Below are 26,038 nucleotides of genomic sequence, written 5' to 3'. Positions count from 1 at the left end.
GCTGGCAGCCTTGTAACAAGAGCTTTCTTAAGAGTTAGCTGTTTTTTGTTGTTGGGGGGAAACAGTGGACACATTTGGGATCTTAGTTCCCTGACCAGGGATCAAACCCACGCCCACTGCTGTGGAATCACGGAGTCCTAACCATTGAGGGAAGTCCCTGAGAGAGAGCTTTAGGGTTGGAACAACCCCGTGTCATCTGTGGGGCTAGCCTCAGAGAGCTGGGTTCTGGCTTGAGTCCTTCTGTGGGGACAGAGACAGGGAAGGACAGCCACCTCCCACCTCGAGGGGGTAGGGGGAGGAAGCTTAGCCACCTCGCCACCCTTTTCCACTGGAGGGGCGCCTCCTCAGCTCCCCCAGCCCCTGGCCTGGGCATCCAGCGCCCTGGGCCCCAGCCCCCTGGGCGGAGGTGGGGACATCGCCTTCAAGTCTGCCTTCTCTCTGCCCCTTCCCACCCCCCAGGCCTGTATTCGCTCCTGCTTCCAGGAGCACATGATTCGGGAATGTGGTTGTGGCCACTACCTGTACCCGCTGCCCCACAAGAGGAAATACTGCAACAACCAGGAGTTTCCGGACTGGGGTGAGCGGGGAGCCCCTCAGGGACCGGCCCCCCCAGCCCGCTGGGCCTCTGCCCACAAAGGCTGTGCCCGCAAGCGGCGGGTGGGGGGCTCCATGAGTCCTCACCATCCATGGCCCCTCTCGCCCTGGTTCTCCTCACCCCCAGCTCCCTGATGCTTTCAAGTGTACACGTGAAACGTGTAAGTTCAGGAGAGAGTTTGTCTTTGAAACCTGAAGTCACCAGAAGGGGAGCCCCTACTGGACTCACACTGAGCCAGGGTCATCCAAACACCGATGGATGTTGTCAGTGGCAGAGGGAGTCCTACCACCTGTTAAAACTAATGTGTGTGGACAGGAGGGAAGAACTTTATCCCTTCCAATACTCATCCCTCCCCACGTGACCTGCTGGCCCTAGCCTGCCCCCCACCAGGCTCAGGGGTGACAGGTGGAGGGAAGGCTGCTCTGATCCTCCTGAGCTGGGGCTGGGGTGCTGGGGAGGAGGTCCCTCTGGCCAAGCTGGGGCCAAACGGCTAGAGAGGGGGCACCCAGGGTGGGTGATTTTCCTTGACAAGGGGAGTTTGGATCGAGACAACGCTCCCCACTCAACCTAACCACAGGCCTTAGGTGGCTCAGGGCCAGGAGATCAGAGGGCGGCCGGAGGCTCAAAGCAGAAAACCTGGCTCAAAATCTCTCCCCCCAACCCCCTCCCACCCAGCCCATTGCTACTCAGCCCTGCGCATCAGCCTGGCTCAGAGGGAGACCTGCATCTACGCCTGTAAGGAGTCCTGCAAGTGAGTCCACCCAGACGGGATGGGCGGGGCGGGTGTGGAGGCGGGGCGGGCGGGGACAGTGACCATGGGCTGCCGTCTCTCTTCCAGTGACACTCAGTACAAGATGACCATCTCCATGGCCGTCTGGCCTTCCGAGGCCTCCGAGGTGAGTCAGGGGAGCGGCCAAGCTCCTGGCCGCCCAGCTTTGGATGGGAGGCAGGTGTGGCCAGAGGTCTGCAGGCTGTTGGGAACTCTCCTCCACTCCCGCCCTGCCTCCTTCCACCCGTGTCCCCCAAGGACTGTGCAGGGGACATGGCAGTGAATGGGACAGACCGTCCTTTGCCCTTTCGGAGCTTACTTTCCAGCTGCAGAGACAGACGATATACAGAAATAAGATCATTTCCAGGGGCTGTGTAGGGAGTAAACCAGATGCTGGAAGGGTAACTGGGGGAAAGCACTTTAGACAGGGTGGTCAGGGAAGACTGCCCCCTCCCCACCTCTCTAAAACGGTATATTTGAGTTGAAACTGGAGGATGGGGCTGAGCCAGCCTGGGAGGGAACAGCAAGTGTGAGGGCCTGCGGTGAGAACTGAAGCAGGGAGGCCGGGCCTATGGGGAAGAGCCTGGAGACCCAGTGCCTTTCCCCTCTCTCCCTGTGCGCACACACAGTCCCCAGGGCTGTGGTCTGCCTCCCACGGGTAGCAGGGCCCATGGCTGGGAGGGGATGCTGCGGGCACTGTTGTTCTCAGCTGCCTTTTTGGGTTCCAGGACTGGATTTTCCACGTCTTGTCTCAGGAGCGGGACCAAAGCAGCAATATCACCTTGAGCAGGTGAGCTCAGAGTCTGGACCGGCCAGGGAGGGCAGGAAAGAGGAGAAACCAGAGCCTCGGGGGAGGGGCTTGGACACAGGGCAGCTGCTCAGACACCTTCTCACACTGGTCAGATCCAGAAGCAAGCCTAGAGGAGGAAGTACTGGGAGTGAAAGAGAGGCCAGCCAGTGGGGCACAGAGCCTACCATTTCCTAAAGGACAACCTGTTCATTCATTCATCCACGCCTCCGGTCCTTTCATCCTTGAACCCGTCCACCCATCTATCCATCATCCATCCTTTCAATCGTCTCCCCATCCATCTATCCACTCACATCCATCCATCCATTCACCCTCCATCATCCCTCCTTCCCTTCTTCCACTCATCCATCCACCCACCCAACCTCCATCCATTCATACATCTTTCCATCCATTCAACACAACCAGGCATTGAGCACAAGAAAGACAGGAGCTTTCATTCTGTCAGGAGCTTCGAGTCTAGAGGACAGAGATACATGAACAGGGCTTTGGTGGTGGTAGTCTGCACAGTACACTTTCTCAGGGAGCCCAGCAGAGAAGGAGGCCCCTTCTTCCTGAGAGATAAGGAAGATCTGTATAGGGAGGTAACCCTTGAGCTAATCCCCTAAGGAGGAGTAGTAACTGTTTAGACAAATAGGAAGAGGCGCTGATGTCCCAGCAGAAGGCTGGAGGTATGAGAGAGCATCACCTTTCTGAGGATCATCAGGTGTAAGGGGGAAGCCCTCTTGACCACATTTCCCTGCCCCGGGTCCCCTGACAGCGGGCCAAGGCCTAGGACTCTATGTCTAGTCTACTGTACTGGGAGTGGGTGAGGGGATCCCAGAGCCAATCTTTAGGACTGTCTTGGCCCCCAGGTCCTTTGGAGAACTGGTTCAGAAAGAGATGCATGGAATGGGTGAGGGGCAGAGGTGCCTTTTCTGGCCCCAAGGCCTAGAGGGGCCCTTCCTGGTTCTTGTTTGGACTCTCCACTCCTGGGAGTGGGCACACGGGAAGCTTGAGCCAGAGGAGGGTACCTTTGCTGTGTGTGTGTGTGTGTGTGTGTATTGGGGAGAGGGCACCAGTTCCCTTTGCTGCCTCCTGCAGGAAGGGGATTGTCAAGCTCAATATCTACTTCCAAGAATTCAACTATCGCACCATTGAAGAGTCAGCAGCCAATAATGTGAGTCTCGGGGCTCCTGACACCTCAGCCCTGCCTGCTGCCCCTCCACCCTGCAGCCTGAGGGTGGGGAGGATCCAGAGCCCAGCAGAGGAATTAGGAAGGTCCCTTGTTTGCATCACCAACTCAATGGACATGGGTTTGGGTGGACTCCGGGAGTTGGTGATGGACAGGGAGGCCTGGTGTGCTGTGGTTCATGGGGTCGCGAACAGTCGGACACAACTGAGCGACTGAACTGAACTGAACTTGTTGTTTATGGGTTTCCCTGGTGGCTCAGATGGTAAAGCGTCTGCCTGCAACCCGGGAGACCTGGATTTGATCCCTGGGTCTGGAAGATCCCCTGGAGAAGGAACTGGCAACCCACTCCAATGTTCTTGCCTGGAAAATCCCATGGACAGAGGAGCCTGGCAGGCTACGGTCAATGGGGTCACAAAGAGTCGGACAAGACTGAGAGATTAACACTTGCTTACTTGTTGTTTAGTTGCTCAGTCGTGTTCAACTTTTTTGCAACCCAGTGGACTGGGGCGCAATACTGGCAGGCGGATTCTTTAGTGCTGAGCCACCAGGGAAGCAGGAAGGTCCCATAGGCACTCCCAGATTACTTCCCTGGGCTGAGATGATCACCTCTTCTCCCTTTCTGGCCACCAACTCACCTCACAGGAAGCCGTGAGGTTGGGCTTGAGGCAGAGATCTGTGGCCCAACCCCCCAACTGCGGTCAGGCCCTCACCCCCCTGCTCCCTGCAGATCGTCTGGCTGCTCTCAAACCTGGGCGGACAGTTCGGCTTCTGGATGGGGGGCTCGGTGCTCTGCCTCATCGAGTTCGGGGAGATCATCATCGATTTCGTGTGGATCACCATCATCAAGCTGGTGGCCCTTGCCAAGAGCGTGCGGCAGAAGCAGGCCCAGGCTCGCTACGAAGGCCCGCCACCCACTGTGGCCGAGCTGGTGGAGGCCCACACCAACTTTGGCTTCCAGCCAGACTTGGCCACACCCGGCCCTGACGTGGGGGCCTACCCCCATGAGCAGAACCCACCCATCCCGGGCACCCCACCCCCCAACTACGACTCCCTGCGCCTGCAGCCGCTGGACGTCATTGAGTCTGACAGCGAGGGGGATGCCATCTAGAGCCTGCCCTGCCCCTCCCGGCGGGCCAAGAATTTGGACCTGAGCAGCGGAGACATCGCCCAAGGCCAGAGTCCAGGTCCCTCTACAGAGAGGCTGGCAGCTCTTGGCCAGCCCCAGGCTGAGGGCTCCGAGGAGTCATGGTGCTGGTATGGATACAGGAACTGTGTTCCTGCCCACACCCCCAACCTGACTTGACCCTTGGCCTGGGGTCTGAGACCCAAAGCACCGTTCCCTGGAACCAGGCCACTTCCCTCCCAGTGCCAGTCACCATCTGCCCCAGAGTTGAAGGCAGGTAGGCACGCTGTGCCCTCTGACCCCAGAAGGAGCCTTCTTTTCCTTCCTGCCTCGGCTGACCTGGTGAATGGGTTGAGTGAGGGCAGAACTGCTGGAAAGCAGGCATCAGGGTCCTGGCAGGTAGCACATGTTTTGTTCTGGAAAATAAAAGTGGAAAACATAGAGTCTAGTTTTCTTCTTTGTCTGGCTGAGCATCCAGAGCGCCCTGATACATCTCTGGAGGGTAGAAGGGCATCAGTGCTGAATTAAGAGCAGAAATATGGCCAAGGAGAGGCCCAAGCTGGTGATTAGGTTTCTTTCAAGTTGTCCCTGAAAGACAACTTGACCCTGAAAGACAAGTTGTCCCTGAAAGCCACAACAGTGGCTTTATGCCTTTTTCAATGTTGTCCAACTTATTTCTTTGGGTTTCCAGAACCAAGAGAGCAGGTAAGGTGGGATAAATTCTTAAAACTGGCTTAAGCACAAGCATCTCTGGCAGCTCAAATGATGTCTGTTCTCTCTGCCTTCCCAGGCAGGCTCGCCTTACATTATAGCAGCAAAGGGCCATTTGCAACTGCAAACTCACATCTCCAGCTTAGCAAAGCCAGCTAGGAGAGAGCCTCTCTTTCCCAACTGTCTCAGCAAGCTCCCAGACTGTCTCTCATTGGTCACTGAGTGGGTCACATGCCTACCTCTGAACCAATCAGTGTGCCCCATTGGTAGGCTGCTGGAATTGATCAGACCCTGCCCATACCCTAAGGCCCCTTGGCCCCTCCGCAGAATCACATGGTCTGAGGGTGATGGGGACATGGTTCCTAGGGGCTCCAGAGAAAATATAGGCCACCAAGTAAAACTGGAACTTTTTTTTTTTTTTAATATTTAGTTACTTTTGGCTGCCTGGGTCTTTGTTGTGCACACGGGCTTGCTCTAGTTTTGGCAAGGAGGGGCTACTCCTCATTATGGTGCATGGGCTTCTCATCGTGCTGGCTTCTCTTGCTGTGGCCCATGGGCTCTAGGGCGAGCAGGCTTCAGTAGGCTCCAGAGCACAGGCAGTGTAGTTGTGCACTAGCTTAGTTACCCTGTGGTGTGTGGGATCTTCCCAGACCGGGAATCGAACTGGTGTCCCCACACTACAAGCATATTCTTAAACAATGAACCACCAGGGAAGCCCCAAACTGGAACTTTAGATAGGCAAATTAATTTTTCAGTAGACATCCATGTAATATTGAGGGCATATTGTACTAATATAATCAAGAAAACAAACCAGTCAATCTTAAAGGAAGTCAACCCTGAATACTTATTGGAAGGACTGATGCTGAAGCTGAAGCTCCAATATCTTGGCCACCTGATGCAAACAGACGACTCATTGGAAAAGACTCTGATTCTGGGAAAGATTGCAGGCAAAAGGAGAAGAGGGCGGCAGAGGATGAGATGGTTGGATAGCATCACCAACTCACTGGACATGAGCTTGAGCAGACTCTGGGAGATAGTGAGGGACAGGGAGGCCTGGCATGCTGCAATCCAGGGGGTTGCAAAGAGTCAGACATGTCTTAGCAGCTGAATAACAACAACATTATACTAATTAATCATTGTTTTTCTGAAATTCAAATTTAACTGAGCTTCCTGTGTTTTTCATTGCTAAAGATGGCAACCCATAGCCTGGTGGGCTACAGCCCATTGGATCGCAAGAGTCAGACATGACTTCAGTTCAGTTCAGTTCAGTCGCTCAGTCATGTCCAACTCTTTGTGACCCCGTGAATCGCAGCATGCCAGGCCTCCCTGTCCATCACCAACTCCCGGAGTTCATTCAGACTCACGTCTGTCGAGTCAGTGATGCCATCCAGCCATCTCATCCTCTGTCGACCCCTTCTCCTCCTGCCACCAATACCTCCCAGCATCAGAATCTTTTCCAATAAGTCAACTCTTCGCATGAGGTGGCCAAAGTACTGGAGTTTCAGCTTTAGCATCATTCCTTCCAAAGAAATCCCAGGGCTGATCTTCAGAATGGACTGGCTGGATCTCCTTGCAGTCCAAGGGACTCTCAAAAGTCTTCTCCAACACCACAGTTCAAAAGCATCAATTCTTCGGGGCTCAGCCTTCTTCACAGTCCAACTGTCACATCCATACGTGACCACAGGAAAAACCATAGCCTTGACTAGACGAACCTTTGTTGGCAAAGTAATACCTCTGCTTTTGAATATGCTATCCAGGTTGGTCATAACTTTCCTTCCAAGGAGTAAGTGTCTTTTAATTTCATGGCTGCAGTCACCATCTGCAGTGATTTTGGAGCCCAGAAAAATAAAGTCTGACACTGTTTCCACTGTTTCCCCATCTATTTCCCATGAAGTGATGGGACCAGATGCCATGATCTTCGTGTTCTGAATGTTGAGCTTTAAGCCAACTTTTTCACTCTCCACTTTCATCAAGAGGCTTTTGAGTTCCTCTTCACTTTCTGCCATAAGGGTGGTGTAATCTGCATATCTGAGGTTATTGATACTTCTCCTGGCAATCTTGATTCCAGCTTGTGTTTCTTCCAGTCCAGCATTTCTCATGATGTACTTGGCGACTAAACAACAACATGGCAATACTATCAGCCTCCCAAAGAGGAAGCAGGAGCCATTGTCAACGAAGCATGGGATCTGGCAGCTGCAGACAGCTGACCACTGCAGGGCCCTGCCGTCACCTGCCAGCTTTGATGGTGAATGAGTGTGGGCTTCAGAGCCTGGGACCAGGGTGTCCCAGCCCTGCTGGTCTAGAACAGCTGAGTCCTTGGCCTGAAAGGCAAACAAGCTGTGCTCCCTTTCAGTGCCCATTCAATGGCACCTGTGGAGGAAGGCGGCACGACTCCAGTCAAAGGCAGCATGGTTGAGACTGAGTGGGGCAGGTCTGGGGGAAACCAGGTTTCCCAGCTCAGAGCCAGACCAAGTCTGCCGGCTGGAGACAACAATTCTTGGTAATTATCAGACTTACTACCACGACTAGGGCTGTTATTATTAGCAGTGGTAGTTGTCACCACGCTCACTAGTATTTGTTGTTGTCTTTAAACAATGACTGTATTGTATCAAACACTTACCGCGTGCCAGGCACCAGGCCAAGTGTACACTTTGTAAGTCTTATTTCATTGAATTCTCATAACCACTGAGAAATATGATCATCCCATTTTACAAGTAAATAAATTGAGGCTTGGAGAGGTAAGGTACTAGACTAGATTGCTATTACTGTAGGTGACAAGGGCAAGACTCAAGCCTCATCCTCTTGCTGCTATAAGAATACCAATGATCATCAGAATAGCAGTTCCTCAGAGGAGCCCAGGGCTTTCATATTAATTATCTCATCTGAGGCTACGGGGCAAAGCAATGATTATTATCTAACTCTTTTTACCAGTCTTTTGGTCACAAGTTAATTTGAATTTGAGTTAAAAAGGGAATTCATTGGTTCTTTAATTAAAGTCCAGTGATTTCAGGCAAGGCTGTATCCAGGGGTTCAGCTAAATCTAGTGATTTCTCCAGCTGCTGGCTTTATTATCTTCTGTGTCGACATCTGTCTTACACACTTTCTCTCCATGAGCTTTTCTTTCCCTTTTAGTCCCAGAATCCACTCCCTCAGCTCAGCAACACAATAGGAAGAAAACTTCCTAGCAAAAATTTTGAGAATGAGGCTCATTTGGATCAGCCTGGGCCACATGCTAATCCTGAACCAATCACTGCGACTGAGGATGGGAGATGCTGCCCAGCCTGCCCAGAGGGGCCTATGGCAGATAGCCCCTTACAGACTCTGGTGAAAGGTTTTGCTCAGAGACATGTGGGAGCAGGAGTGGGAGGAGCTTCCAGCCCCCAGAGCTGCTTATAGATGGGAGAAAAGGACCAGGTTGATGTGGGCATTACTTGCTAGTCTCTCCTGGGGAGTACGGAGGGCTGGAGAAAGATGGATGATGGTCCCACCTCTGAGAGCAGGCTCTGAGTCAGGCAGACGGTCGTCACTCTCCCCTCCGGATCTAGAGGGGAGACGGGTTATCGTATTCCACCCTGGGGTCCTATCAGAGCCTGAAAAATTAGCAGTTCCAAAATTGCCCAGGAATGGCGCTCTGTCATTCCCACCACTATCCCCAGTGGAAAGGTGAATTACAGGTGCGAGAGGACTATGAAAGTAGCATCTACTATACACCTACTGTGTGCTGGTAGTGTGTTAGTTGCTCAGTTGTGTCTCTTTGGGACCCCATGGACTGCAGCCCGCCCGGCTCCTCTGTCCATGAAATTCTCTAGGGAAGAATTCTGGAGTGGGTTGCCATTCCCTTCTCCAGAGGATCTTCCCCACCTAGGCATCCAACCCCGGTCTCCCACATTGCAGGCAGATTCTTTACTTCTGAGCCACCAGGGAAGCTCTTCATTTCATCTCAAGCATTCTTCAAATAACCCTAGGAGTTAGGTACCATTATGACCCTTGTTTTCCAGATTTGGAAACAAGGCTCAGAGAGATGAATGACTTTCCCAAGGTCACACAGCTGGACGGTAGCAAAGCTGGAATCAAGCCTGAGCCTGTCTTAGTGGCACTCACCGACACTGGCAGAGGTCACTGCAAAGAGGTTTCCACTTCAAAGCAGCACTTTCTGCCTTCCAGGTCTCCAGCTCCCACTTCGAGAGAGAAGCCAGGCTTGATCCCCGCCATGGATGTCTGTGATCCACCACGTGAGAAACCAAAATATTTTTCTCGGTGGAAGTTTGCAGCTAATGCTCTTTTAGGGCCAGCCAAACCGTTTCCAAAGGTATGGGGAACAGAAGGTGTGGGAATTCCCTGGGAGACAGACCCAGAGGGAGACACAGCCCTGGCAGCCCAGTGGGGCTGTTTCAAAGGCTGAGATCACAGTGGTGCCACTCCCAAGGGGCTGGCACGGGCAGGCTGACCTGGGTGGGATTAGGTGGAGCCAACACCTCTGGGCTCCCAGCCCTGCACATGGCCGCTGAGTGACTCTGGGCAAGCCCCTTAGATCTCTCCAAGCCTCAGTTCCTTTGTGCGTGAAATATTCCCGGGCTCCATGTTCCGGGAATGTGAGGCAATCGGTAGGAGACAAGGAAAGCCCACCCAGGCTCAGAACATGGTGCAGCTCAATTCAAAAGGAGCCTGCAAGGGACTCGGCTGCCTGCCCTTCTCCCAGTTTTCAGGCGGCAAGAAATCCTGCATGGTCTAAGCCAGGGTTTCTCTACCAGAGGTGGTTTTGCCTCCTGGACCATGTCTGGATGTTGTTGGTTGTCATGTTGGTTGTCACAACTCGGGCATCCAGTGGGTGGAGGCCAGTGATGCTACTCAACATTCCACAGTGCACAGGACGCCCCACGGCAGAGCTGTTCAGCCTGGCGGACGTCAGTCCTGCTCCTGTGCTCCCAGACTTGCTTGCAGCTGGGGAGACACCTGGCGACCCAACATGGCCATGAGGCCTGGGAGGAAGTCAAGGGTGGGGCTCTGGGAAGGCCTTTGCCTCCCCAGTGGAAGGGATGAACTGCTGCTTGGCCACCCCCTCTCTGCCTCCTTTCTCTCTGGATGCGGATGCTGTACCTAGTTGCAGGAGGATGAGGCACCACGCCCATAGTGCAACGTCAAGATCACAGAGAGGCTGGTCCTGACTCGGTCCAGCCACTAAATAGTGCCCATAGCCACCACCATTTGACTCTCTGTTACTAGCAAAAATCAATTCTTATTTAAGTCACTCAAATTACATTTTTCTGTTACTTATAGCCAACTAAAATCTTAACAGATGCAGAAGCTATTGACCAAAAAAAAAAAGAAAGAAAACCTGATAGAGGGCTTCCTGTGGCTCAGTGGTAAAGAATACACCTTCTAGTGCAGAAGACTCGAGTTCAGTCCCTGAGCCAGGAAGATCCCACGTGCCACATGGCAACTAAGCCCTCGAGCCACAACTACTGAGCCTGTGCTCAAAAACCCGGCAACCACCACTACTGAACCTACGTGCAGCAACTACTAAAGCCCCGCACTCTAGAGCCTGTGCTCTGCAGCAAGAGAAGCCACTGCAGTGAGAAGCCTGAGCACCGCAACGAAGAGTAACCTCTGCTTGCTGCAACTGGAGAAAAGCCCGCGTGCAGCAACAGGGCTTTTCGGTCAAAAATTAATTAAAAAAAAAGAAAAAAACCTGACAGAATCTACATCACCTGGCGAGTTTTTTAAAAAAGGGAAAATCAAAGTCCTTACCATGGCTTGCAGGACCTGCTATGATCTGCACCTCTTTCCTCCCTGACCTTATCTCCGGCTTCCCACTTCCACTGCTGACCATGGACATGCCCAGGGCCTGATCCGCCTTTGCCCTCAGCCTGAGCACTCCTCAGAGCTCGTCACCACGCACAGCCCTCATCCTTTAGGTCCTGGGGTTGCCCGTCCAGCTCTTCCCAGGCCACTGCCCCCTGACGCCCTCTGGGCCCCCAGCACTAACATCTTGGATGATCTTAGTCGGAAAGGAAAGTAAAAGGCTCCCCGTCCATAGTATTCTCCAGGTAAGAATACAGGAGTGGATGGCCATGCCGCTCTCCAGAGAATCTTCCCAACCCAGGGATCAAACCTGGGTCTCCCACATCGCAGGCAGATTCTTTATCACTGAGCCACCAAGGAAGCCAGACCTCAGTCAGTTTACCTGCCAATTCTCTCTCCCTCCCTGCTTCAGCCTCCTTCCCAGCCGAATCCCCAGTGTGGACAGCCCAGTACATGGGAAGCATCCAAATATTCACTGAGTAAAAATGGAAAGAAAACGGCCTTTTTTCATTTCATGGTATTTATTAACTGCACTTTCAAGATGGAATCATTTTTAAAAATTATCTGAAAATTCCTAATAAATAATTTACCTCTAATTAACAGGCTTTTTTTTTGATTATACAAATGAACCAAGTCCTTTCGAAACAAGTTCTGGCCAATGCCAGGTGGATTTTTAGAGCAAGACCAGTCTGGAGAGTTCTGTGGCCCCAACACTCTTGTCAGCAGGAGCATGGGGGTCAGTAGTCCACACTCCGCATGGTGGCCACCGTGGTGGCGAGGCGACGGGGCAGGCCTTTGCTGACCTGTCTGTAGTCCTCGGGCTTGGCCTTCAAGAGCATCACGATGTTCTGGAGGGTGCGGGACGGCTGCAGGCCCAGGGCGTCCATCACGTTGATCAGGTAGTCTGTGGGGTGGGAGCAGACGAACACAGACAGACAGACTCAGCACCAAGCGGACGAGCCCTAAGGGCCTCCCCATAGTAAGAAACAAGATGTCCCCCAACCCCCAACGCTGGCTGCCAGATCTGCTCTCAGCCCACGGGCCTTCACTCTGAGGGTGTTTTACAGGACGGTCAAATATGACTGTGAGCTCGGCCCAGGCCCAGGTCTAGGGATTCTAAATAAACGAAGGAGTTGCCAACATCGCCACCACACACTCATCTCTGCAGCCCGATCCACCGACCTCAGCTGAAGCTCTACACTGAGAACTCCTGGGTTCCCAGCCCTGCTCTCCAGTGGCCCCCACTGACCACATGGAAAACCCAAGGGGTCAGGAGACACAGGGTTTATCTAAGCAGTTCCCAAAGACCCCCCAGCAGAGCCTCTACAGGGGGGATGCAGATGGTGCTGGGGGCAATCCCTGGTGTAATGTGGTTCCCACAACTTCCAGATATAACCCCTTGGGGTACAAGTGAGGACAGATTCCTGAGCCCACCCCCAGGCCCAGTTGATGAAAGTCTCCAAGAGGGGTGTGAGGGGCCTGTCCTTCTGAAAAGCAGCATCCCCCATCCTAACCGGCAGGCGAGCTCAGGCAGCACAGGCAGAGTGGAAGAGAAAATGGGGTTTCCAAGATCAGGGTGACCTCAGTGACTCCTTTGACCTCTCGTGTCTCCGCTTCCACCCCTGGAGGCAGTCAGTACCCTCGGGCAGCACCGCTCAGGGGGTGAAGAGGGACAAGGACCATGAACACGCCCCATGTGATGCAGGTGGTCAATAACTGGGCATTCTTTCCCTTCGTCCTTCCGGGGCAGTGTGGCCAGCCCTCTCCGGCTCCTCCCTCTCTTCCTGCTCCCAGGGGCTGGGAAACACATCACCCAGCAAGTTCCTCCCTACTTTCTGATCACCGCCCGCATCAATCTCTCCTCCCCAATTAGGCTGGAGCTCCAGTGTGGCTCTATCTTCCCTGTGTCTTCTTTCCAAGGCACAGCCTGTAGACGGTGCCTGCTCTGTCCTGGATGCCTGACCCCACGACCCTCTCAGACAGCCACTTCCCAGGAAGGGTGCCACCAACCGGTCAGACACCTGCCTCCGGCCCATGTGCACCCATAAAACTGTGCGCTCTCCTTGACTGCAGGCCAGGACCTGCAAAGTGGCAGCCCACAACCTACCACATCTTCTGTCCAGACAGCAAGAGTGCTTTTGTTTCAATGTTTAACTTTGTGTCCCTAAGGTGTCCATATGCTGCCACAGACCTCACCGCTCCCTATTGTGTTACCACTGGGCAGCTTCCTGGGACCTAAGCCCACACTCACTCCCTCATGGTGGAAGCTCAGTGAGCACAGGAACTGTCCAGACCGCTCTGGTTCTATCCCATCTCCTAGCATGATAGCTGCTTGCAACAGATGCTCAGTCACCACTGAGCAAGTGAAGAGGTGGATCTGGATGGGAGCTGAACAGTGAGGGAAGACGACATGTAGACGAGTGAACTCTAGGGGCCGCCCCCAAATCTCACTCGCTAGTTCTGCTGGTTCTCCCCTCAGTGCTCCTGCCTGTACTAACAGGGACCACTGATGAACAAGGGAACCTTTTCATCTCTTCTCTGAACACGTGCCCCGTGAGATGACGAGAGCTGGCCGCTGCTCTGTAACTGATGAGAGCTGACCACGAATGAACATAGCGAGTGGAGTCACACATCTGGGTTCGAGGCCTGGCTCCGTTACTCACTGCCCCGTGACCTGGAGGAAAGCATCTCACTTCTATTTCTGCTTTGGCCAAACCAGAGGCTGGCTTGGCCCTGTGCTCACTCAGGTCAAAGCCCTGGCTGGGTCCCCAGGCTGCTACTCTTCAAGTCTCCTACCACCCGCTCCCTTGACCGCTCCAAGAGCTGCCTCCAGCCAAAGAGCCGGCAAGTCACTGGAATGATACCAAGAGGGTGGGGAGATGCTCCGACTGCCCGCCTGCAGCACCCCAACCTCAGAGCACCTCCCACCGGGTGGCATTACCTCCAGGAAGTGTGCCAGCAGGAGGAGATGGCACACGCCCCTTGACTTGGGAATCAGGCAGGTACTCAGGTGGAGACGGCGGGGCGACCCTGGTGGGGTGGCCTTGTGACGCAAGTGCCCTGTGCCCCCGTTTCCTTATCAGAGTGCTGAAGGCAGGAGCACAGACCTCACAGGGGAGTTTTGAAGATTGCATAAGACAATGGGCGCGAGAGCTTGGCTCAGGACCTGCATGCCTGCCTGTAGTGAGCACTTAATCAAGGTCGGTTTGGATGATGATTATATGGATGAACAGAAGGCAAGGCAGGGCAGGGCAGCATCACACCAGGCTGCCTCACCCATCCAGCCTGTCTTGCCAAGGCGCCCCTGAATGGCTCTCAGCCCTGGCAGCTGTGAGAATCCCCGGGGACATCTGGCAAACTACTGGTGCCCAGACTTCCACCCAGACTTGTCACGTCAGAGCCTCTGGGGGCGGGGACTGGAGAATCCACATTTTTAACAAAGCTTCCCAGACCAACCCCTAGCTGAAGCTGAGAGGAGCCCTGGGACAACCTTCCTGGAGACAACCTCCTGGTTGTCTGGTTCCTGGACAACCTCCTGGACAACCTCCCCCGCCCGCCGCGGGGACCCACCGATGTCGGTGGCCAGCTGCTTGGTGGAGTGCGGGGTGAGCTCAGGAATCTGCAGGATGGCGTCACAGTAGGTCTGCATGGTGGCTCTGGCGATGGAGCCCAGCCAGTTGTCGGCCATGTTGTCCAGCTCGGGCAGCTCATCCCCTGGAGAGGGAAAGACAGTCGTCACCAAAGAAACAGAGCCTGGTCAGGAAAAACTGCCCACTGACAGCCTGCACAGGTTTCCTTGGTGGCTCAGATGGTAAAGAATCTGCAGGCAATGCAGGAGATCCAGGTTTGATCCCAGGGTCGGGAAGACCCCCTGGAAAAGGAAATGGTAACCCACTCTAGTATTCTTGCCTGGAGAATCCCATGGACAGGGGAGCCTGATGGGTGGCAATCCATGGGGTTGTAGAGTCAGACACGACTGAGTGACTAACACGTTCACTTTCACCAGCTTGTACAGGGCTGCTCTGGGTGACCAGGGTCATGACGGGTGCTGCATGTATACACAAAGCTACGGTCAGGTGGGCAACACAGGAAACAGAAGACAATTACATCTTAGGTCAACTGGTATTGACTTAGTATAATGAGGATTCAGAAGAGAAAGCAGTCGGGTGAGGTGGGACAACCTTAGTGGTCTCAAAGTCTGGGGGCCGATGCAGCCACTCAGGCCAGGAGGACTTCTGCGCCTGCCCATCAGATGACCCGCCCAGAACCGGACCAGCAGACCAGGAGCTGACCCTCCTGTCTGTAACCCAGGTCAGAGGGAGTCGGGGAGCCTCCTAGGGCCCAGCACTCACACCTGGGCAGCACGTGCCTCCTCTGCCCAGAATCATGACTCCACGGCAGCTCCGGCTGCCTCCAAAGATCTCCCAATTCCCTGTGGCCAAAACAGGTGCCTCCACCAGGGAAGAGGACCACGACACGGGGAGCCTGCGACCTTCTTGCAGGGGTCTGCTCTAGCCCACTGGGCGGGTGACCCTGGGACACATCACTTCATAGTTCCTGAAGTTCAATTTCCTCACGGGAACGATTTTTAAATCTCCCTCCTACTTATCATGTATCTAAGCCTGTAGCCCGTCAGGCTCCTCTGTCCGTGGAATTCTCCAGGCCAGAATATGGGAGTGGATAGCCATTCCCTTCTTCAGGGGATCTTCCTGACCCAGGGATTGAACCCAGGTCTCCCACATTTACCATCTGAGCCACCAGGGAAGCCCGTATCTAAGCCAAAAAGTTCCTATTGGCTGTTTAACCATCTGCTTCATAAAACTTTCACTGTTAAAATGCTGGAAAAGAATATGAAGAAGAATTTATATATATGTATAACTGAATTAGTTTGCTGTACATGAGAAACTAACACAACACTGTAAATCAACTGTACTTCAATAAAATCTTTAGAAAAGAAAAAATATGGGGACTGGAATGAGCTATTCCAAATCCTGAAAGATGATGCTGTGAAAGTGCTACACTCAATATGCCAGCAAATTTGGAAAACTCAGCAGTGGCCACAGGACTGGAAAAGGTCAGTTTTCATTCCAATCCCAAAGAAAGGCAATGCCAAAGAATGCTCAAACTACCACACAATTGCACTCATCTCACACGCTAGTAAAGTAATGCTCAAAATTCTCCAAGCCAGGCTTCAGCAATATGTGAACCGTGAACTTCCTGATGTTCAAGCTGGTTTTAGAAAAGGCAGAGGAACCAGAGATCAAATTGCCAACATCCGCTGGATCATGGAAAAAGCAAGAGAGTTCCAGAAAAACATCTATTTCCGCTTTATTGACTATGCCAAAGTCTTTGACTGTGTGGATCACAATAAACTGTGGAAAATTCTGAAAGACACGGGAATATCAGACCACCTGATCTGCCTCTTGAGAAATTTGTATGCTGGTCAGGAAGCAACAGTTAGAACTGGACATGGAACAACAGACTGGTTCCAAATAGGAAAAGGAGTATGTCAAGGCTGTATATTGTCACCCTGTTTATTTAACTTATATGCAGAGTACATCATGAGAAACGCTGGACTGGAAGAAACACAAGCTGGAATCAAGATTGCCAGGAGAAATCTCAATAACCTCAGATATGCAGATGACACCACCCTTATGGCAGAAAGTGAAGAGGAACTAAAAAGCCTCTTGATGAAAGTGAAAGAGGAGAGTGAAAAAGTTGGCTTAAAGCTCAACATTCAGAAAACGAAGATCATGGCATCTGGTCCCATCACTTCATGGGAAATAGATGGGGAAACAGTGTCAGACTTTATTTTTCTGGGCTCCAAAATCACTGCAGATGGTGACCGCAGCCATGAAATTAAAAGATGCTTACTCCTTGGAAGGAAAGTTATGACCAACCTAGATAGCATATTCAAAAGCAGAGACATTACTTTGCCAACTAAGGTCCCGTCTAGTCAAGGCTATGGTTTTTCCTGTGGTCATGTATGGATGTGAGAGTTGGACTGTGAAGAAGGCGAGCGCTGAAGAATTGATGCTTTTGAACTGTGGTGTTGGAGAAGACTCTTGAGAGTCCCTTGGACTGCAAGGAGATCCAACCAGTCCATTCTGAAGGAGATCAGCCCTGGGATTTCTTTGGAAGGAATGATGCTAAAGCTGAAACTCCAGTCCTTTGGCCACCTTATGCGAAGAGCTGACTCATTGGAAAAGACTCTGATGCTGGGAGGGATTGGGGGCAGGAGGAGAAGGGGACGACAGAGGATGAGATGGCTGGATGGCATCACTGACTCGATGGACATGAGTCTGGGTGAACTCCGGGAGTTGGTTATGGACAGGGAGGCCTGGTGTGCTGCGGTTCATGGGGTCGCAAAGAGTCGGACACGACTGAGCGACTGATCTGATCTGGAATGCTAGTTCACTGGGTAATTCTTTCCAATTTTTTGTATGCTTGAAAATTTTCATAGTAACATATTGAATGAAAGATTTAAAACAAAAAATTATCCAGGTCAGTTTCTTTTTTTTTGTTATGGTTTCAACCAGTATTACAATGCTATTTTGTGGCTGGAAGGTTTTTTCCTTCTTAACAATGTTCAACCCAGAGCCTAGCACATGGTAAACAATTAATAAACATTTAAGTGAGTGAATGGAAACAACCACATACTCACTAAATCTCTATATATGTATCGGCAGTGAAACAATAAGCTATTATGCTCCTCCTGATGTAAGGCAACAGACAATAAATACAGCACTACATTCTCTTGCCAAAGAATGTGAACCTGAATTTAATCCTTACCAGTAAAAGATACAAAATGAAGTATTTCTAAGTCAAGTATTCCTAAATGAAATAACATGATGCCTGGGATTTGATTTAAATACTCTAGCAAAAAATGTGAGCAGAATATATGAAACAAGAAGAAGCCATTCTTAAACCCAGGTGATAAGTGTCTGGGTTTCACTGTACTAGTCTCATGATTTGGGTGTGTGTATAGAAAGTTGCATGAAAAATAGTTTAAAAAACTTTTTTTTAAGGTTTTCCTTTTTTTGTTTTATATTGGGAGCATTTTAAAACAAAACACTTATTTACTTTTGGTGGTGCTGTCTCTGTTGCCGCACAAGCTTTCTCCATTTGCAGGTAGCAGGGTCTACTCTCAAGTTGCGATGCTAGGGCTTCTCACTGCAGTGGCTTCTCTTGTTGAGGAGTACAGGCTCTAGGGCACACGGGCTTCAGCAGTTGTGGCACATGGGCTCAACTGCCCTGAGGCATGTGGGATCTTCCTGGACTGGGTGTCAAACCAGCAGCCTTTGCATTGCAAGGCAGATTCTTAACCACTAGACCACCAGGGAAGCCCCTAAAATTTTTCTTTAGACTTAAAAAGCATATTAGTGGACTGCTCCCGGTGGTCCAGTGGTTAAGACTCTGCCTGCCCATATAGGGGACACAGTCCAATCCCTGATCTGGGAAGACTCCACATGCCACAGGGCAACCGAGCCTGTGCGCGCTCTAGAGCCTGTGGTCTGCAAGAAACCCCCGCAGCGAGAAGCTGGAGCACCGCAGGTAGAGAGTAGCCCCTGCTCACTGCAAATAGAGAACAGCAGCAACAAAGACGCTGTGCAGCCAGAAATAAATAAATAAATAATTTTAATTAAAAAATAAAAGGGGAAGGCAACAAGAGATCTTCCTCTTAAAAAAAAAGTATATTAGCCATTAGATGAAAATAAAAATCACTTAGGATCAAGATGGTGACACACGAAGACCCTGAACTCACTTCTTCCCCCTGGAGAGGCAGAGAACAAAACCCCCACACAGCAGGGAGGGATCTCACGGGCAGAGCCCCGCCCTGAGGAGCGAAGGGTCTGTCTGTGCCCCACATCCGGCGCGCCAACCCTGGGACCCGCACCAGTCAGATGAGGTCCCCAAAACATCTGGCTCTGAAACCAGTGGGACCCGGGGGTGCTGTGGGGATCTGAGATACTCCTGTTGAGGAGCTCGAACACAGAGACTCATCCTGGGAACCAGAGCAAAGGCAGCAGTTTGAGAGGTGACCGGATTACACATGAAGGAAATTCAGTTGCTAGTCTTAAAGCTTCAGCCAGAGGCACAGGGAATATCCTGGGGGAGGAGAGGTGATGGAAAACGCCATTCTGCACTCTCCCCCTCCCTCGGGGCACAGAGGGGCATGCGGAGACACGGCCTCCTGAAAGCTGAGGGTGTGGGCACCACCCCCTGCCCCCTGCCCTGCGCTCTCCTTCTGCACCACTAAACGCAGGTGTGCCCTGACCCCACACCCCCTGCCGCGCTCCTTCCCAACCCTGGTTCCCCACAGGGAACGCCTCGGTTGCCTGACTCTGATGACCAGAGGGGCTTATGCTCCTGGGCCCTGCAGAACCATAGCAATCAGAAAGTCATTTTAATTTTTTTTTTTTTTTACTGTTTCAGTATAATTTTATTAGCAGTTATTACATCAAAACTCACATTTATAGGATCCAAAGGACAGTCTTAGTATATGTAATTAGAGTTTAACAGTAAGATAGAACATATTCTCATTATAGCACAGCCCTTAAAGAGTCAAGGATAACACGGAGAATTAAGTACATTTCTTGATAGACATAGAAATGAAGTCTGTATGCATAGTGTCACTTAAAAACAAAGTTCCGTGGAAGTATATAATAAATCTATGGATGTGAATTTCAGTGGCAAGTATCACTGACTTCCAAACAACGGACACCAAAGGGATGTCCAATCAAACACAAGCACGGTGGCTTTCATTCAGTGTAGAGCAGTGATAACTCTAAAAAGAGACCTTGAGTCCTTAAGCCTTGTAATATGCTTTTATGCTGTGACACCAATACAAAACACATCAACTCTAAGGCGTAGACTCTGACGCATTATGACAAAAACCCTTTTTTCTGTCAGAAAACACTGAGTTTTTTCCTCGGAAAATGCTGAACATTTTTCTATCAGAAAATGCTGTGGTATTCTGGGCAGGATACCACACCCAGGACACCAGACAGGAGACGGTAACACAACCGGTCTGCATGTGAAAAAGGCCCATTTAATTGTCCTGAAGCTTCAACCTGCAGGACTGGCCTCAGGTTTGCCACCCGGGCTACAGAGGTGCCCTCTGGGAAGGCAGGCAGGGAGACATCACTCGTGCCCCCTCCCTTGGCTTCACCCCTGCTCAATGGTGCCTCCCAGCAAGGAGCTTCCACACTCCTCTAAGTCCCCATTCTTGCAGCTGTCGCCCACGAGACACCTCCAGACCAGATCTTCCAGTCTGGAAGGCAGCAGGGTCCATGACTGCAGCCCCTGCATACTTTAAAAGCTGTTACCTGCGGATCTGGCTTCCAATCAGCCTGAATCTGGGCGCTCAATGTAATCACCCCCTTAGGAACAGACAGGTCTTGGCACATCCCGGGACCCATCAAGAAACAAACCAGGCTTCCTGGACAGCCACAAAGGTATAAGAGACAACCGAGAGCTAGGGTGAAGCTGAGTGATAAGGTTCATTTCCTACACAAAGCCATTCCTTCAAGCCTGGGAGAGGGGGCTCTTTCGCTTGTTACACGGAGGCCAACGCAGAGAGTCAAGCAAAATGAGGGAACAGAGGAATAGTTTCCAAATGAAAGAAAGAGACTGAATCTGAGAAAAATGCCTTAATGAAACAGACATAAGTCATCTACCTGAAAAAGAGTTCAAACTCACGGTCATAAAGATGGTCACCCAGCTTGGGCAAAGAATGGATGAACAGTGAGGACATCAACAAAAAGAGAGAAAATATAAGAAAGTACCAAACGGAAATAATAGAGCTCAAGAATATGAACTGAAAAATACGTTAGTGGGATTCAACAGCAGAATAGATGAACCGGAAGAATGAATCACTGACCTGGAAGACAGAGCAGTGGAACTCATGCAAACAGATCAGCAAAAAGAAAGAAGAATTTTAAAAAGTGAGGATGACTTAAGAGACTTATTGGACATCGAGTAGAATAACGTTTGCACTATAGGGGTCCCAGAAGGAGGAGAGAGAAACAAGCAGAAAATTTACTGAAGAACTAATGGCTGAAAACTTCCCTAACCTGAGGAAGGAAACAGAAATCAAGATCCAGGACACAGAGTTCCAAATAAGATGAACCCAAAGAGAACCACACCGACAGACTTTATAAGTGAAATGTCAAAAGTTAAAGAGAATCTTAAATGCAATGGGGGGAAGAAAACACAAAACCTTGCTATATGCAAGGAAACCCCATAAGATTATCAGCTAATTTTTTTTATCAGCTGATACTTCAACAGAAACTCTTCAAGTCAGAGGGACTGGCATGTTATATTCAAAGTGCTGAAAGGAAAAAACTTCCAACCAAGAACAGTCTATCACTCAGGTTATCATTCAGAACTGAGAGAGAGAGTTTTCAAGATAAGTAACAGTTAAAGGAGTTTACCACTACTAAACCAGCCTTGTAAGAAATATTGAAGGGTCGTCTTTAAGCTGAAAAGAAAAGGCGCTAACTAATAACAAGAAAACATGAAAATAAAAATCTCTCTGGTAAAAGGTGAATATATAGTTAAGGCAGAATATGCTAGTATGAAAGTTAAAACACAAAAGAGGTAAAATTAACTAAAAAAATTAGTCAAGGGATACTCAAAAAGATATATGACATAAAAAAGTTAATGTGATGGGGGAGGTAAAAATGTAGAGTTTTTAAAAATGCATTCAAGTGTAAGTTTCTATCAATTTAAAATATACTGAAGTATGTGTGTGTGTATATATATATTATATGTGAACCTCATGGCAACCACAAAGCAAAAACCTACAGTAGATACACAAAAGATAATTAGAAAGGAATCGAAACATAATACTAAAGAAATTCATCAAACCACAATGGAAGAGAGTTTGGTTCATATTCTGTCGGATCTATATTCAGTACTTTTACATGCAAACATGCATGTAGAAATAGACAAGGTGGGGGTATTTTCAAACAGAAATAATACTGCATGAATTATTCTGTATCTGCTTTTTTGTCTTAACAATAACAGATCTTTTCTGTCTTAACAATATATAAAATCTGTATTTTTGAAGACCTTATCTCTAGGTACAAATAGTTCTACCTCCCATAAAGAAAATCAAAAAGAATTTTTCAACATTATGGATACATCACAATATATTTATCTACTCCCTGAGTAATAGACACTTGGGTTTTGTAATTTTGTGCAATGAACTGCCTCATATGCACCTCTGTGGGCACATATACATGGATTCCTCTAGGATGGGCATGCAGAAGAAGAGCTGTTGGATCAAAAAGGATGGGTGTCCTTTAGCTGTTGATGGAAATCACCCTCCAGACAACCTTTATCAATTTATACTCCTAGGGTCTAATCTTTGGTTTTCTTCTTGTACAAGTCATGAGATATATCATACACGTGGTAGAACATATATAAAAAAAATTACATGTCTTAAAGAAGAACCATAAAGCCAATGCCAATGCAACCACTTCTATGCTCAAGACAAAGGCCACTGCCAGGACCTGAAATCTCCCACATGCCTCTCCAGTCACACATAGCAGGATCCCAGGTACCATGCTCTCTATCCCCCAGCAAGCCTTCGAGCTTTGGCTGTTCACATTCTGTCTTACTTCTTTTGCTTGATAATATGTTTGTCAGAATCATTCATGTCATTATGTATTGCTGTAGCTTGTTCACCTTTAATACTGCATACTATTTCATCCCATCAGATCAGATCAGATCAGTCGCTTAGTCATGTCCGACTCTTCGTGACCCCATGAATCGCAGCACACCAGGCCTCCCTGTCCATATCCAACTCCCGGAGTTCACTGAGACTCACGTCCATTGAGTCAGTGATGCCATCCAGCCATCTCATCCTCTGTCATCCCCTTCTCCTCCTGCCCCCAATCCCTCCCAGCATCAGAGTCTTTTCCAATGAGTCAACTCTTCGCATGAGGTGGCCAGAGTACTGGAGTTTCAGCTTTAGCATCATTCCTTCCAAAGAAATCCCAGGGCTGATCTCCTTCAGAATGGACTGGTTGACTACACCATAATGTAAGCACCCACTGACCACTGATGGATATTCGGTTTGTGGCTTCTGGTCTGTGGCTATTATCAAGTCACCACAAATATCCTTACAGATATATATGGAGGCACCTATTGAAGAGGTTCTAGGATGTACATCTTGGAGTAACCTGATAGGCTGAGGGTATGCACACTGTCCCTCTTTTTAGAAAATGCCAAACTGTTTTCAAAGTGGATGCATCGACTGATAGTGGTGGTGAGCGTTCTCCAGTCTTTTCTTTCTGGCCTCATCACAGAGCTTAACAGACCTTAGTTCCCCGACCAGGGATCGAACCAATACCCCCGGCAGTGCAAGTGCAGAGTCCTAACCACTGGATAGCCAGGGAAGTCCCCTAGTCTTTTCTTCTTCCACTTATAGACATAGAAGCTTTTTTTCAAACGGACTCATACTGTACACTGCATTAAACATTTTTGTAATCTCAAAAATGACAGAATGATCTCTGTTCATTTCCAAGCAAACCATTCAATGTCACAGTAATCCAAGTCTATGCCCCAACCACTAATGCCGAAGAAGCTGAAGTTGAATGGTTTTATGATGACCTACACAACATTCTAGAACTAACACCAAAAAAAGATGTCCTTTTCATCACAGGGGACTGGAATGTAAAAGAAGGAAGTCAAGAGATACCTGGAGTACCAGCCAAGTTTGGCCTTGGAGTACAAAATGAAGCAGGGCAAAGGCTAACAGAGTTTTGCCAAGAGAACAAATTGGTCATAGCAAACATCCTTTTCCAGCAACACAAGAGATGACTCTACACGTGGACATCACCAGATGGCGACACCGAAATCAGACTGATTATATTCTTTGCAGCCAAAGCTGGAGAAGCTCTATACAGTCAGCAAAAACAAGACCAGGAGTTGACTGTGGCTCAGATCATGAACTCCTTATTGCCAAATTCAGACTTAAATTGAAGAAAGTAGGGAAAACCACTAGACCATTCAGGTATGACATAAATCAAATCCCTTATGATTATACAGCGGAAGTGACAAACAGATTCAAGGGATCTGATAGAATGCCTGAGGAACTATGAACAGAGATTCATGACCTTATACAGGAGGCAGTGATCAAGAACATCCCCAAGAAAAAGAAATGCAAAAAGGCAAAATGGTTGTCTGAGGAGGCCTTACAAATAGCTGAGAAAAGAAGAGAAGTGAAAGGCAAAGTAGAAAAGCAAAGATATACCCATCTGAATGCAGAGTTCCAAAGAACAGCAAGGAGAGATAAGAAAGCCTTCCTCAGTGAACAGTGCAAAGAAACAGAGGAAGACAATAGAATGGGAAAGACTAGAGATCTCCTCAAGAAAATTAGAGATACCAAGGGAACTTTTCATGCAAAGATGGGCACAATAAATGACAAAGCGTAGGGACCTAACAGATGCAGAAGATATTAAGAAGAGGTGGCAAGAATACACAGAAGAACTACACAAAAAAGATCTTCATGACTCAGATAACCATGATGGTGTGATCACTCACCTAGAGCCAGACATCCTGGAATGCAAAGTTAAGTGGGCCTTAGGAAGCATCACTACAAACAAAGCTAGTAGAGGAGACAGAATTCCAGCTGAGCTATTTCAAATCCTAAAAGATGACACTTTGAAGTGCTGCACTCAATATGCCAGCAGACTTGGAAAACTCAGCAGCGGCCACAGGACTGGAAAAGGTCAGTTTTCATTCCAGTCCCAAAGAAAGGCATGTCAAAGACTGTTCAAACTACTGCACAATTGCACTCATCTCACAGATTAGCAAAGTTATGAAAATTAGAAATTTTCTATTTTCTAGAAAATAGAAAATTCTCCAAGTGAGGCTTCAGCAGTATGTGAACCGAGAACTTCCAGATGTTCAAGCTGGATTTAGAAAAGGCAGAGGAACCAGAAATCAAATTCCCAATATCCGCTGGATCCCTGAAAAAGCAGGAGTTCCAGAAAAACATCTACTTCTGCTTTATTGACTATGCCAAAGCCTTTGTGTGAATCACAACAAAGTCTGGAAAATTCTGAAAGAGATGGGAATACCAGACCACCTGACCTGCCTCCTGAGAAATCTGTATGCAGGTCAAGAAGCAACAGTTAGGACTGGACATGGAACAACTGACTGGTTTCAAATTGGGAAAGGAGTATGTCAAGGCTGTATACTGTCACCCTGTTTATTTAACTTATATGCAGAGTATATCATGCTAAATGCCGGGCTGGATGAAGCACAAGGTGGAATCAAGACCGCTGGGAGAAATATCAATAACCTCAGATATGCAGATGACACCATCCTTATGGCAGAAAGAGAAGAGGAACTGAAGACCCTCTTGATGAAAGTGAAAGAGGAGAGCAAAAAAGCTGGCTTAAAACTCAACATTCAGAAAACTAACATCATGGCATCTGGTCCCATCACCTCATGGTAAATAGATGGGGAAACAATGGAAACAGTGACAGATTATTTTTGGGGGGCTCCAAAACCATTGCAGATGGTGACTGCAGCCATGAAATTAAAAGACACTTGCTCCTTGGAAGAAAGGCTATGACAAACCTAGATAGCATATCAAAAAGCAAAGACATTATTTTGCCAACAAAGGTCCATATGGTCCAAGCTATGGTTTTTCCAGTAGTCATGTATGGATGTGAGCATTGGATCATAAAGAAAGCTGAGCGCTGAAGAACTGATGCTTTTGAACTGTGGTGTTGGAGAAAACTCTTGAGACTCTCTTGGACTCCAAGGAGATCAGTCAATCCTAAAGGAAATCAGTCCTGAATATTCATTGGAAGGACTGATGCTGAGGCTGAAGCTTCAATACTTTGGCCACCTGATGTGAAGAACTGACTCCTTGGAAAAGACCCTGATGCTGGGAAAGATGGAAGGCAGGAGGAGAAGGGGACGACAGAGGATGAGATGTTTGGATGGTGTCACCGACTCAATGGATGTGAGTTTGAGCAAGCTGAGGGAGCTGGTGATGGACAGGGAAGCCTGGCAAGCTGCAGTCCATGGGGCTG

At 49.5% G+C, this 26,038-nt stretch overlaps 2 protein-coding genes across 6 annotated transcripts in view; one reads left to right on the top strand and one right to left on the bottom strand.

Annotated features, from left to right (window-relative positions):
- SCNN1B (sodium channel epithelial 1 subunit beta) overlaps nt 1–11,365 on the top strand; it is a 79,017-nt gene extending 67,652 nt beyond the window's left edge. For 4 of the 5 annotated variants that reach the window (XM_070363205.1, XM_070363200.1, XM_070363203.1 and 1 more), the window contains 6 exons: nt 460–577; nt 1,271–1,346; nt 1,434–1,491; nt 2,093–2,154; nt 3,253–3,328; nt 4,071–4,907. In XM_070363205.1, coding sequence (XP_070219306.1) covers nt 460–577; nt 1,271–1,346; nt 1,434–1,491; nt 2,093–2,154; nt 3,253–3,328; nt 4,071–4,451 — 771 coding nt within the window. In that variant the 3' untranslated portion in view covers nt 4,452–4,907. Of the gene's footprint in view, nt 1–459; nt 578–1,270; nt 1,347–1,433; nt 1,492–2,092; nt 2,155–3,252; nt 3,329–4,070; nt 4,908–9,341; nt 9,487–10,454 lie in introns of those variants that run through there. The other variant, XM_070363201.1, reaches the window with a different exon arrangement.
- A 142-nt stretch (nt 11,366–11,507) lies between these two features.
- Nucleotides 11,508–26,038, bottom strand: part of COG7 (component of oligomeric golgi complex 7) — a 90,157-nt gene continuing 75,626 nt past the window's right edge. The window contains exons 16-17 of the mRNA XM_005905320.2: nt 14,550–14,693; nt 11,508–11,883 (exon numbers count right to left, since the gene is read on the bottom strand). Of these exons, the coding sequence (XP_005905382.1) occupies nt 11,717–11,883; nt 14,550–14,693 (311 nt within the window). The 3' untranslated portion in view covers nt 11,508–11,716. The remainder of the gene's footprint in view (nt 11,884–14,549; nt 14,694–26,038) is intronic.

This window comes from Bos mutus, chromosome 25 (genome assembly GCF_027580195.1).
Source record: "Bos mutus isolate GX-2022 chromosome 25, NWIPB_WYAK_1.1, whole genome shotgun sequence".
NCBI lineage: Eukaryota > Metazoa > Chordata > Mammalia > Artiodactyla > Bovidae > Bos > Bos mutus.
This window is presented reverse-complemented; position numbering and strand designations above follow the sequence as displayed.